Here is a 13,085-nt window from a genome sequence, read left to right on the forward strand (position 1 = left end):
AATTATGATTTAATAATGTAAATGACCATGTAATAATAATGGCTAGTTTAAACCATGATGTCTGATCGAGCTAAACATTGACATAAGAATTGAATGGAGCATATTGGAGTTTCAATAATTGTGCACAAATGTGAGCTGCAGAGACAAAATGTACTTCACAGAATATTTCACATACTGAATTTATCATGATGTGTGGAGGGATGAAAGGAGCGTACCTGCTGCTACGCTTGGCGCGTGCTCTGGCATAATATGCCTCATAGGAATTTGGTTTCAGTTCGAGTGCCTTTGTAGCAAATTCCTCAGCCATCCCAAAGTCCTGGAGAGATTCAAACAGCCAACACATATGAACACAAAGGAGAATATAAACAGTTGGTTTGCATACGATAACTCTCTCAAAAGTAAGACTAATCCTCTGGAGACTCACGTTCATTTTCCTCCGACATCGGGACAGGTTGAGGAAGAGCGATACTTTGAGTTCCCTGAACGTCTTGAGGTCCTCGCTGAAGCCTTCGCGTGGAAACTTTTTGAGGGCATACTGATAACGCTGCGCCGCCTCCTTCACCTTCCCCTTCTGTTGGACAAACAGAGAAGAAGTTTGATTATCCTCCCTTCACAGTGATATCAAATGCTCATCCGAAAATGATCATAATATAGAGCAGAGCTAAGCAAAGACGGAGTAGTTATCATAAAATTGTCTTTTGGAATGGGAGTCAATCGCAGAGAAGGGATTCTTGATTTTTATCAGAATTACACATACGTTACACATAAGTACAAAAGTATGGGCTTCAAAATATACTTAAAGGGGACCTATCATGCAAAATGCACTTTTGTACGTCTTTTATACATGAATATGTGTCCCCGGTGTTCCAGGGAACTCACCAAGTGTCAGAAAACACAACCCTCTCTATTTTCCTCCATACCCAAATCTCTAAAAAAGGGGCTGCAACGGATCTGATAAAAACTGATCCAGATTTGAACACTGTCCTGACGTCAGGACGGTGGCGCTACGGCTATTGGGCCAACTCCACCAATCAGGAGGAGACAGCCACAGCCATTGCCGTTCGAAAGCGCTGGAGACGCTGTAGTACATATGCCAGGCCTCTAGATGGTGCTGTTGCTCACAGAATCAACCTTTGCTAAAACAGATCTAAAAAATGTCAAATTGAGCAAAATGAGGCATGGCTAAAATGCATGATCTGTTTGGTATTTTGAAAAAAAAAAAGTATAAATATGCCTTATATAGGTATGGTCCTACACTATATTATTCAAATATAGCATGATAGGTCCACTTTAAAAAACACAAATCTAAAGTACTTTAAGGGCAGTGATAGGTTCCTTTAATGTGGCAGCTTTTTTGGGGCTGTCTTTCTAAATATTACTAAAATAATGTATAATATTAAATAAAATAAAAAAAATAAAATGACTTTGACCCAAGCCCTTATTGCTCATAACAGTAAAACTAGGAGAAATACACTATCCTAAAAAAGTGATTATACATCAAAATGTGTATTTTATTTTGATATTTTACATCATATCACATATTTATTTGATTCAATGCATGAAATGTGAGCTCCGGGGTCTCTGACCTTGTAGTAGCTGTCCCCCTCCTCGATGAGCTTGCTGAGTAAGATGATCATGATGTCGGGTTTGGAGGTGGCCATGGCCCACGTGGCTGGACCTGGGTAACACAGGGAGGAGCAGATGAAGACAGAAACACAGTGAGAGAGACACAGAGCAATGAGCGGGAGAGGAGGGGAGACAGGAAGGGGAGACAGGAAGCAGCGACTGGGAGTCACACAACAACACAACAGTAAAAACAGGATGAGGACAACAGCCAACGAGGGGAATGGAGGAGAAAAGACAGGCAATCCACTACAGAAAGAGATTATAAAAACACCTCGAGAACACTGTGACCTCGCAGCGGGACACCTGGGTCAAATACTATTTGCCGCTAATTATGAGTGTTTATCAATTCTGCTGAAAGTTTATTGAGCTTAATTGAAGCGCAGAATGAGCACCTTTTGAATTGATGGCGGGCTAACTGTAGCAATTATTTGCAAATATGTTTTGGCCCAAGTAAAGTAAGAGTAAAAAGTAAATAACTAAAAACACTTTCATGTCTTTTTTTAAAGATATCATTTCTGTTCAGTCAGACTGATTCAGGGATGTGTTCAAGAACAGCAGGAACACTTTTGTTGTGTATTTCAAAGGACAAAAAAGACAATTAATCCAGCGGACTGTTTTGTGACTGGAATATCAATAACACTTTCTATGATGCCCATATCTGAAATGCATTAAAAACAAAGTGCGTTATTATGTCAATGCTCATAGCATCGCATATATATCATTATGATTTTCAACACCACACATTACACAGTATTTTATAATGATTTAAAAAGTGACATAATTATATAAATGCTGGTCACTCACTGACATTTCAGATATTTATTTTTACTTAACTTGAAGCAAGCAATAAAAGTGTATAACACGCATGAGATATAACACATATGTGTTTACCTTAAAGCACCCACTGCTCCTTTATATTCATTTATCATCACATTATAAATGTGATTATTATGTATCACAAAGAGAATATAAAAAATAACAAAGTACAAGAGTGTATATGATGATACTTGATGTTATAGGTAATAAAAAAATGCTTTATAGTGTGTTATAATAACTGTTCTAGAGCAGGTGTTATATTGAATATACAGAGCTATTAGCAAATTAAAAAGCATTATAAATGTGTTTGAAGTGCATTTGAGTCTTGGTAAGTGTTTCTGAAGACGATCCCCTGACTGAAACTGATGTGCCTTTGGTGTATCTGCGCAACAGCAATCCTTGACACATGTACAGCACACACCACGGAGATGAAAAGGAAGGGGGATCTTGCACAAGGAGACACGGGGCAGGTACGATAAACAGAAAGAGCAAGCAGGAGGGAAACATCAGATCTCTGCACACTGTCCTCTGAGCTGGTGGTGGAGAGGAAACAGAAGAAATACAGAAAGGAGAACGTCAAGAATAAAAGAAGAAAGAAGAAAAGAGAGAAGAGATTAAAAAGAGAAGAAAAAGAAGAGTAAATAAAAGGTGAAGGTAGGAATGATGCTGACTGTCCTATCTGACTGAGGAAACTTCTGGAAGATGAACACAGCGGTTTATCAACGTCAGTCTGTGGTGGCGGTGGTGCAGAGGCTTAACAGATACATGCATTTCCGCTAAATCACGACCACGCAAGAGTTACTGGGGGTGGGGGGGCTTTCCGTCATGCATCTGTGGGATGGAGGGTCGGCACCTCGACACGACGTCACAGGCTGAAGGCCGGGCATGCTGTCATTAACCACTCGGATGTTATAGCATCTACCTCTAGGCAATCCAGACTGCATCACTGTCAGTGCTAATACCTTTGCATGTTATTATTTGTCAGTTTGTGAAAAGCTAAGCTGGCCTGCCGACACTTAGCGACACAGACAACACAGAGAGAGGAGATAGAGCTGTTAAAATGCCTGGTGGGGTGAGAAGTCGACAGCCTTGGCTTTACCTCGGGGCCGACTGGGCAGCGTCTGACATCCTGGGGCCGGAGAGAGAGAGGCGGGGGATAGGGGGGATAGAAGGAGGAGGTCATGAGCAAAGGAAGGAGTGTAGGTGGCGAGGGGGGAGGGGGCAGAATTGCCAGAGAGAGAAACAGAGAGAAACAGCGAGGAGGTGAGAGAGGAAGAGAGGTGATGGCGGTGGTGGAGGAGGAGAAGTGAGAAAAAAGGAACACAAAAAAAGCAGCAGTGAGAAGCGGAAAGATAAGTGCCTCGGCAAAAAAAGGGAGAAAGAAAAGTACAAAAAAGAAACATCGCAAGCGCTAATAACAACCTGTCTCCTAGCAACCGCAGAGGATAAAAGAGAGAGGATGTGATTGAGAGAGGAGCCAAAGAGACCGAGAGAGAAACAACACAGTGGCAACAGTAGTACAATAAAAACACATCGGGGCCAGAAATAGCTGAGGAGAAGCAGCACGATGCGGCAGTGGGGGGGCGGATGGCATACAGTAGGCAGGAGGTGGTTAAAGCTACATGGAGACACACACCTGAATCCATGGCAGTACACAGCTACAGTGCTCTATAATGACCAGCCGGAAGTGTGTATTTAAAACAGAGCGCGTGTTCCTCTTTGGATTCTCCCTTCATGCAGCTCATGCTCGAACTCCAATGCATGACCTTTTTCAAATACAATCTAGAATTGTATCTTATTTCACGGCAGGCAAATAACCTTAAATTGTGGCGCTACGGGATAATGATGCTGCGTTCAGAGGAGGTCCTTGCTGAGGCTCTTTACTCCGTCTACCTGCTCTTACCTATCTTGGCTCCTTTCTTGAGCAGGGCGACCACCACCGACGTGTTCCTGCAGCCCACCGCCCGGTCCAGGGGACGCATCCCGCTGTAGTCTACGTGCTCTATCAGGGCCCCGTGGTCCACCAAGAACTGGACCTGAGAACACAGAGGAGCGTGGTGAGAATAGCAGGGGAGGAGGAATATATATGTTTTTCTAAAAAACACAGGCAATCATTCAAGAACTAATTCCTGTAAAAACAGTATGAATCTCAGAAATCATTCGATGCCAGCTTTTGGTATTTCATGGTGGGCCATAAACAAATTTCAGTCGATCACAAGAATCAAGATTACCTAAAAATTTTTTTTTCAGTCCTATAAAGACTTAAAAGACACTCAAATGTAATCTACTCCTTTCAATGAAAATCTAAAGACTACAATTATACACATATATATTTATTTATATTAAATATATTCAAATTCCAAACCCACTCCTACTCCGTGACCTCCGTCTGGAATCAAACTCAAAGCTGACTAAGGTTAAATATAGAGACACGCTTTGGGATAAACTCCACTCAATGGAAAAAACATGAACTGTCGTAAATGGCAGTAACAACGGTTTTTAAATCATCATAATTCGGACGAAAAATGTAAATATAATACAACTCGAAATACTCTTTAGTGGCGTTCCAGGTCAGACCCGATTAGGTCTAAGGATCAATTCCCTGCGCTTTCATTGGTTCATTTACTCTCTCTTACCACTTCCGAGTCGCCGTAGAAGGCGGCCAGGTCGAGGGGCGTGCGTCCGTTCTTGTCTGCGTGGTCGGTGGCCGCTCCGCTCTCCACCAGACAGCGCACGGCGGGGAGATGTCCCTTCAGACAGGCCCAGCTCAGTGCCGTCAGACCCTCCTTATCCATCAGAGACAGAGAGGCTCCTGGGAAGTGAAGCGGCGCAGCAGTGAGACAAAGCCAGCCTCCATCACGCTGAACTCTTTTCAGAACTAAACGCTTAATTCATTCGGATGGATTTTAAAAACGTCCTGCTGATTTAATTTGGCTGTGATTATTGTAAAGATAGTTTCTAAAAAAGTAATTATGCTTATTTGTATTAGTGCAGTGGCTGAAATTATTTTCTATTAAGCACCACAGGGCGCACCAAGTTCAGCATGTGTTGATGTCTGTGTTTACAACGTTCTATTTGCACTGCGGTTTTATAATCATTGTAATTGTAAAAGTGTTGTAAAATATAAGGAGACCGCTCTTTTCTGTGGCTCAGGAAAATCATATTTAAAAGATAAAAGGATGCATTCGATTCAATTTGGGAACCTTTCATTTACTTGGAAAATGGAGCGCTGAATTGCTAGCTATGAACACGGAGGAAAAGTAACATTTTACTTCCTTATGTATTTATTTATTCTAGATATTTTATTTTAATTTACATTTTTTGCTGTATCCCTTTGATTTGAATATGACATTATTGTATTTCTTTTAATTTAATAATGGACCAAAAATATTATTAAAATAGTTATCTTGTCATGTTTTTTAAATTGTTTTTTCTTTTGTATTCCAATTTTAAAATAACACGAATAATATTTAATTAAATGTATACAACACATACACTTAGACAGGAGATCTAAATCTTTTAAAAAGTATTTTTAAAATGTTCTAAACCCCGGTTTGAATCTCATTCTTTAGACCCTTACCTTGCGATAGTAAGAACTCCACAGTGCCCAGGTGTCCCTCGGAGGCGGCCATCATTAGAGGAGTACGACCCTGCTTGTCTGCCAGGTTGACATCTGCTCCGTGTGTGAGGAGGAGGTCCACGATCTGAAAGCACCAAAACACATCACTCATGTCTTTAGTTAACATCAACAGGAGGGTTTGTGTTCCTGAGAACAAGAAATGACTATACTTTCATTGAATTCAAAGGACATAAGGCAAAAGGAGGGTTTCTGTTGCATCTTCACTGCCCTTTGGAGTAGGCCGGAGGAAGCCGAAGTTGAAATGGTGTTCAGTAAAATGCAATCTATTATTGTTTTTTAAAGCTATTCCTAGTGGTAATAATGTCACAGCTTCACTTGGATAAACACATCTCACAAGTGCCTTCACAATTAAAAACCTGCCTCCTAAATATTCATCATAAAAAGCGATTTACAATCCTTATAAAATGCCTCATTAATAATACACTAAAACTACTTCGAAAATAAATGAAAACCTGTTCAATAGTAAATAAATGCATCATTGATAATAAGGAAATGTTAATCAAAATGACAAAACATTGGATATTTGTTACTAAAATGATGGTAAATAAAGTTTCCTTTATAGCTAGGTTTCAGATTGATACAAATCACCTTACACCAGGCAAGCTAAGACAGCAAATGAGTGACAGAATGAGAAGGGGAAGAGAGCAGGGTCACTAACCTGCCAGTGTCCCTGTCGGACGGCGCTGAACAGCGGGACGATGCCCCGTCTGTTGGGCTGGGCCACGGCAGCCCCCTGCTCCAGCAGCAGCCGACACACCTCCAGCTTCCCCCGACCCGAGGCCGCCGTCAGAGCTGTGAGTGACACACACATAGTCAGGCATGGTGAATGTGGAGGATAACAATCTGATGCTTGAGTTATACACAGACATGATTTTCTTGTAATGTGTCAAATGTAAAGTCAAATATCCATGGTCATGCAGCTCTCTTTGATCTCTACAAGCTCCTGCATGAAATATCTGGCTCTATAGCAGCTTAATGCTCTCATTTGTTCACCTCCTGCTGAGATAGTAGAGCTGTTTTTGCTATTGCTCCCAGAAAGAACACATGAACCGAAGTTGTGTTCAGGGGACAATTCAACGAGCTGAAGCTTGATATAAAGCTCTGCAGTGCCGGAGGGAGCTTCAGATTGGTGGGGTTAATCTGTAGTTTCATACGTTGATACATGTTACTATCAAAAAATATAAATGATAGATGATAAAAATCTATACCCTATGGGAAAACAGTGCATTTCAGGGATTCGTGTTAAAGTATTACTTTAGAGAAGAGGACAGATGAGAGGGGAGGAGAGAAGCCCCTGGAGAGTTTGTGGGAGCAAAGGCCTTTGAAAATACATCTTCTCAAATGTAATGATTGTAATTGGAATAATTTAAGCAGAGCGAACACATCTCTTTAAAGCAGAGTGCTAGCAGCCCCAGAGGCTTGACCCCGGTTTCAACTATAGGCAGACCCATACTGGATTTTTCAGGCCGACACTGATATTTAAAAATGATATATTGGCCAATTGTAAGTCATTTGAATAATACATTTGTAGAAAAACAACTAAAAGGGACATTTAATGGATAAAAAAACAGCTTGAGAGTTCTGTCTGGTGGAAAAACAACGACACTGTGACACTGGTTGCGAACGAGTAGTCTTTTCTTCATTAGTTAAATCTGAGTTAAATGACTGAAGAGTATCTCAGTGGCAGCCATAATAAGAGCTCTACATGCTAAGGAAAGGAGCTTCCATGCTAATCTTTCTTATCTACTGGACCATCGTAAACCATAGGATACATATTTTGTCATCCCACAATTCCTTGCAACATTTAAAGCGACGCACCATTTGGCCGTCAATCACATCTATCGTTGCTGTTTCATTGCACACTGTGGATAGAATTGTATTCTTTTGGAAAGGAATTTTGACTTTAATTGTACAGCATTAAGTATGTCACTGTACTCATTTCCTCTGTGTTATAAATCAAGTTTAAAAAGCAACACCATGCAGTGCAATTCAGTTTGATTCTGAATGCAACATGGTTGTAAGTCATCATGAGTTCTCCTTCAGGGCTGTCCTTGACCTTGTGCTATTTTCCATCAAGGTCAAAGAAGAGTAGTGAGTAAAAAGGACATGTTTTTTATACTGTTTGACTGCAGCTACTCATACTTTGGCATCAGTTCCACGTTAACCCAGATATACAAAGATATTGATATCTACCATGATATTTTATACACCCATATGCTCTTAGCTCAAGTTGAAACCTTTTTCTTCTTTGCTGGAAGATCGCTTTGACACAGTTCAGTGAGTACATACATACTCTCCCTCCGGCTGTTTAAGAATAACGTATTTTCAGTTGACCTATCCAACAACACTGGGCTTAAAAATCATCTTCCAGAACAATTGTTATCCTTCTGATCTGTTACAGACAATGAAGCTACGGCTGAGTGAGTAGTCTGACAGCCTTTCTAACAGCTCGCGGGGGGAAATGCGCTCGATCAGGTTTCATAGCTTTAGGTAAAATGATACATCACATTTGTCAGCACCCTGCCACAGGGCAATCAGACTAGTCATTTCTAAGCGCCCTGGAGCACACTTCCCCCCTCCGATCCCCCCCTCCTCCATGTGAGCCCAGCCCTGTCTGTGCTCACATGACACCACTGCACTGTCATCAGCCTCTGACGCAGCACACACACAGGAGCGCTCTCTCATATCCGCACTGCAGCGCTCTGCCTCGCAGGAAAACCCTGTCACCAAACACTCCATGGATCCTTCAAAAAACATGGTACAAACTACAGTGGGTTTTCCCTTTTTTCCCCCCCCACAGCTGCATGAACCATTCCCACCCGTCTGTCTGGGCTTTATTGATGTGATGTAATGTCTGAGAGAGGGATCCTCACCTGTCTCCCCCCACAGGGTGTCAAAGTTATTGATCTGAGCCCGCTCCACCTCCTCTTCGTCTTTCTCTGGCAGGTCCAGCAGGTAGGACACAATCTGAGGGGGGGGGAGGAGATGTCACATGACACAGATTAATTTACACTAAAGAGACTTAGATAAACATGTTAGACACAAAAAAAACGATTAAAAAAATGAAACCACTTGTCATAAATCTGCTTTTCTTTTGAATTTGGATCTTTTTACTGTAATCTAACCTAAGGCTGAATTTAAGATGATTTTGTCAGAATGTCATAAAGGCACATACTATATGAACCTGAAGATGAGATTAATATATCCTTTTGAAAAATGCACCTACTGTCATGGGATAGTTAAAAAAAAAGGAATGCTTTCGGCAGATTTCTTGCCTATTGTCATCTTCATGTGTCTTTGTCCACAGAGCACCTCCAAAAGACTATATTAGGTCCAGTGAGCGCTCCTGCCTGACCTTATTTTGTCCTTGCTTTAGCCTTTATAGAGCCAAGAGAAGTACGATTTACCACATAAGGATAATCAATTCCCCTCTCCTTTCATTGTCATCTTTACATATCTGTATCTTCCTCTCCCTTCCACAATAATCCTGCTCTTTTTCCTTCACATATTCAAATCCCCCGGTTAGCAAAGAAGCAAAGAGCTGTATTACATTTTTAAAGTGCTTTCTCTCCAAACCTGCTTAAAAACTACTTCACTCTGTGATTCGTCTCTAGTCCTGACACTCTGAACATTTAGTCACAAGTGTGTTTTAAAAATAAATTGTAGTAAAACATGTATTACAAGGAAACGCAATCCCACACATCTCTGCAATGTTTGAATGCATGTTTATACAGAGTAAAAGCTGTTGGAGGGGATGATTTGAGCAGTCTGTGGAGCATGAGTGGTTTGTTTACTTTCAGCTCACACACTCATCATCATCAACATTTTAGTGCCGTCTAGTTCTTCTTACATCCCATTTTTAGTCCTGTGAACAGGACTCTGGTGGCTGCTCTGATATAGAAAACTGCAACATATTGCATAGTTAGCTAGAATGAGAAATGATACGTTTTGCCTGAATTTATAGCATTATTGAATATATTTCAATGACAACCTGGGAGTAATTGTGGTGCACAAAGCAACCGAATATCTTAAAAATAAGCTAATCTGGCTTTTAAATGTATCTTTTTTCCTCTGTAGCATCAAAACCGAGTAGCATCTAGAAATGAAAGACAGAATATTGTAGATATTTGTGTTGGAGTCAAAGACACTAAAGGAAACGGAAATACAAATCATGACACTCCCTCCGTGCTGTACCTCTGTGTATCCCATGCTGGCTGCAGCGATGAGGGCTTGCTGGACGGCGTGGCTCTTGGTGAAGGTCGCCTGTTGTTGTGTTTGTGGCGGCCCCATGCTCCAGTCGCACTGGATGAGGTACTTCACCACCTCCATGTGGCCCCTCAGGGCTGCATGAACCAGCGCGCACTGCCCGTTCTTATCCAGGTGGTCCACCTGTTAACAAACACAGAGTTATTTAGGAAAACAGATTGCATGGAAGATTGGAAAATGAGCTATAATTTAAAGCCCTTTCCCACATGCACTGCAGCCCTGGAAAAATGTAGACTAACCCAGAGATCTCTATAAGATGCAAATGAACGGACAGGATATCAAACGCACATTGTCTGGAGTGCAAATGAGAAAACGGCTATTGAATCATAGGCTTAATCACACACTGAGAAAATCAATCTCTCCACACACCTTGGCTCTCTTGCGGCAGAGCGCGGTCACGATGGCCATGTGTCCCCCAGCGGCGGCGTATCCCAGAGGCATGAGGCCGCTTTCAGACGGAGCGTCGACCGAGGCGCCGTACTCCAGCAGCAGACCCACCATGTCCATGTAGCCCAGGTGGGAGTGGACACACAGCACGGGGGCGTTGTTCAGCACCTCCGTACGGTAGTTCACATTGCCCCCCCCCATCATCAGCAGCCGGCTCACCTGGATGGGAGAAAAAGGAAAAGATTACAGTAACTACAGAAACTACAGAAACTCTCACGATTAGTCAGTTAACAGAAAAGAAAACTCCACCAATTTTGATAATCAATTCATTGTTAAAGTCATTTTTTCAATATAATGGCAGAATATTAGGTTTTTGCATTCACAAAATTCCAGCTTTACTCTGTTGAATCCCTTAAATCACTTCTCAAACCTTTCTTTTCATGTGATTTTATTTATATTTCATTACTTTCTGTTTGTTTTACTCTCTGTATGTGCTCTGTTACTGTTTGACTTTTCATTTCAGTCTCTTTCTGTATTAAATGTGTTCTATTTTTTTTTTTATGTGAAAGGACTTTGTAACTCTATATGAAAGGAGCTATGTATATAAAGTTTATTTTATTATTTCGTTGTTGCAGCCATGGTACAAGAACAGGAAGTTCTTGGTAAAGCAGATTTGAAGAAGCAGTCTTGATCTGCTACCCAAGAACATGTTTAAATATTCTGTAAGTATGTATTTTTTCTGCCATGTCAGCGCCTGTACCTTGATGTTGGGAGTGTAGAGGTTTCTCAGAGAAGAGAGCGCAGCAGAGAGACCCTCCGTGCTGTAGGAGACCCACAGGCCCTGCAAGATGGATGAGGAAACTCCCACTTTCTTGCTGAGACCCTTGAAGAGAGAAAGTGTAAATATTCATTACTTTTGCAGCCAGACCACAGCTGTGCGGGGGCTTGTGTGTGAGTGTGTGTAGATGTGTGTGCAGACAAATAATGGTATACCTTGAAGATATGTGCTTTGAGGATGTGATGGCCCAGCTCAATAGTCTGCTGTCGGTTCAGCTTGTTCTCCTGCCGAGAGAACCAGAAGGCCAGTAGGGTGTGACCGCTCCTGCAGAGAGGACACACAGAACCTTCAGTGCTGACTCATCAGGTCATTACATCGCGCTATCACCTGCACAGCTGGTGCAGTCCGATTTCATTATAAAACAGGAATACAATGTTCCTGCATCTCCTTTCTGAGATAAACTGTGGACCTGTGGCTAACACGAAGATTTGTATTCATGCACGAGTGATTGGACGACACAGTAATGGCCTTTAAAGTACATTTCAGCATGTTACACAAGAAACAGCAGCAAGTGGTTGTCAGGAAACTGATTATATTATATCATATTTCTGGTAAAAGACTGATGAATAGTTACAGGGTGGGGTAGTCTGTAGCTTAAATCATTTTATTACCAAATCAATTAGAGGTGCAGCGATTAGTTGATTTGCGTAAAGTTAATTGATCATTATAATTGATTCATTCTTAAAGGAATTGTTCATGTAAAAAATATAAAAAAATGCTGTTTTCATCATTGCTCTGGATATAAGACTTTGGATCGACATTTTGCCTTATATTCTGACATTTTATAAACCAAACATTTAATATAGAAAACAATCGTCACATTATAAGTTGCAGCCCTAAGATAAATATACTTTAAAATCAAACCATTCTCCATCTTGGAAACAGCTGAGATTTGTTGATTCTATTACATAGTGCACATTTTGCAGCAGTATATAAACATAATATCTACAACCAATGATTCAATCCATGATTTGTATTCACCTCTTATTAGAAAACCTGCAACATGTGGGGATTGCAAATGTTCACCCTGCAAAAACCTTGTTTCCTGACATGATGATAAATCAACAAAAATACTGTTTTCTGGGTCACTCCATTTGTTCCATCCCACCCTGATATCCTGTTTTCAGGCAGTAACATTTAAGACCTCTTTCTATTCATTCACTATGATCACTTGGAGCCTCGCCCTCCTGCCGGTCCTCACCTCGGATCGCAGAGGAACTTTGTCTTCTCTCCTTCTTCTCTCCAGATGAGCCACTCCCTGAAGGACGGGTGAACAAACATCCTGGTGCCGTCCCTCCTCTTCACCAGGAACACTGACAGGTTGTCTACACGCTGCATGAAGTCTTCCCAGTCCAGCGTGCCCTGCAGATACACACACAGATACACACACATTGTTTACATATGGTAAGAGTGCTCAGGCACTGATGTTTGTAAGAGTGGAACAAACATTATAGACTGCTTTTGGAAGTTCCATTTCTTTAATAAAAAATTGAATATTGGGTAGATATATTC

The 13,085-nt window shown here is 41.4% G+C and overlaps 1 protein-coding gene across 9 annotated transcripts in view; it reads right to left on the minus strand.

Moving 5' to 3' along the window:
• Nucleotides 1-13,085, minus strand: part of tanc2b (tetratricopeptide repeat, ankyrin repeat and coiled-coil containing 2b) — a 148,868-nt gene that overhangs the window by 5,143 nt on the left and 130,640 nt on the right. For all 9 annotated transcript variants that reach the window (XM_034120017.1, XM_034120015.1, XM_034120019.1 and 6 more), the window contains 13 exons: nt 12,775-12,935; nt 11,729-11,837; nt 11,496-11,618; nt 10,718-10,954; nt 10,277-10,471; nt 8,956-9,049; nt 6,741-6,874; nt 6,023-6,146; nt 5,079-5,254; nt 4,346-4,478; nt 1,587-1,678; nt 425-571; nt 216-316 (listed from right to left, as the gene is read on the minus strand). In XM_034120017.1, coding sequence (XP_033975908.1) covers nt 216-316; nt 425-571; nt 1,587-1,678; nt 4,346-4,478; nt 5,079-5,254; nt 6,023-6,146; nt 6,741-6,874; nt 8,956-9,049; nt 10,277-10,471; nt 10,718-10,954; nt 11,496-11,618; nt 11,729-11,837; nt 12,775-12,935 — 1,826 coding nt within the window. The remainder of the gene's footprint in view (nt 1-215; nt 317-424; nt 572-1,586; nt 1,679-4,345; nt 4,479-5,078; nt 5,255-6,022; nt 6,147-6,740; nt 6,875-8,955; nt 9,050-10,276; nt 10,472-10,717; nt 10,955-11,495; nt 11,619-11,728; nt 11,838-12,774; nt 12,936-13,085) is intronic.

Source organism: Trematomus bernacchii, unplaced genomic scaffold, assembly GCF_902827165.1.
Source record: "Trematomus bernacchii unplaced genomic scaffold, fTreBer1.1, whole genome shotgun sequence".
In the NCBI taxonomy this organism is placed as follows: domain Eukaryota; kingdom Metazoa; phylum Chordata; class Actinopteri; order Perciformes; family Nototheniidae; genus Trematomus; species Trematomus bernacchii.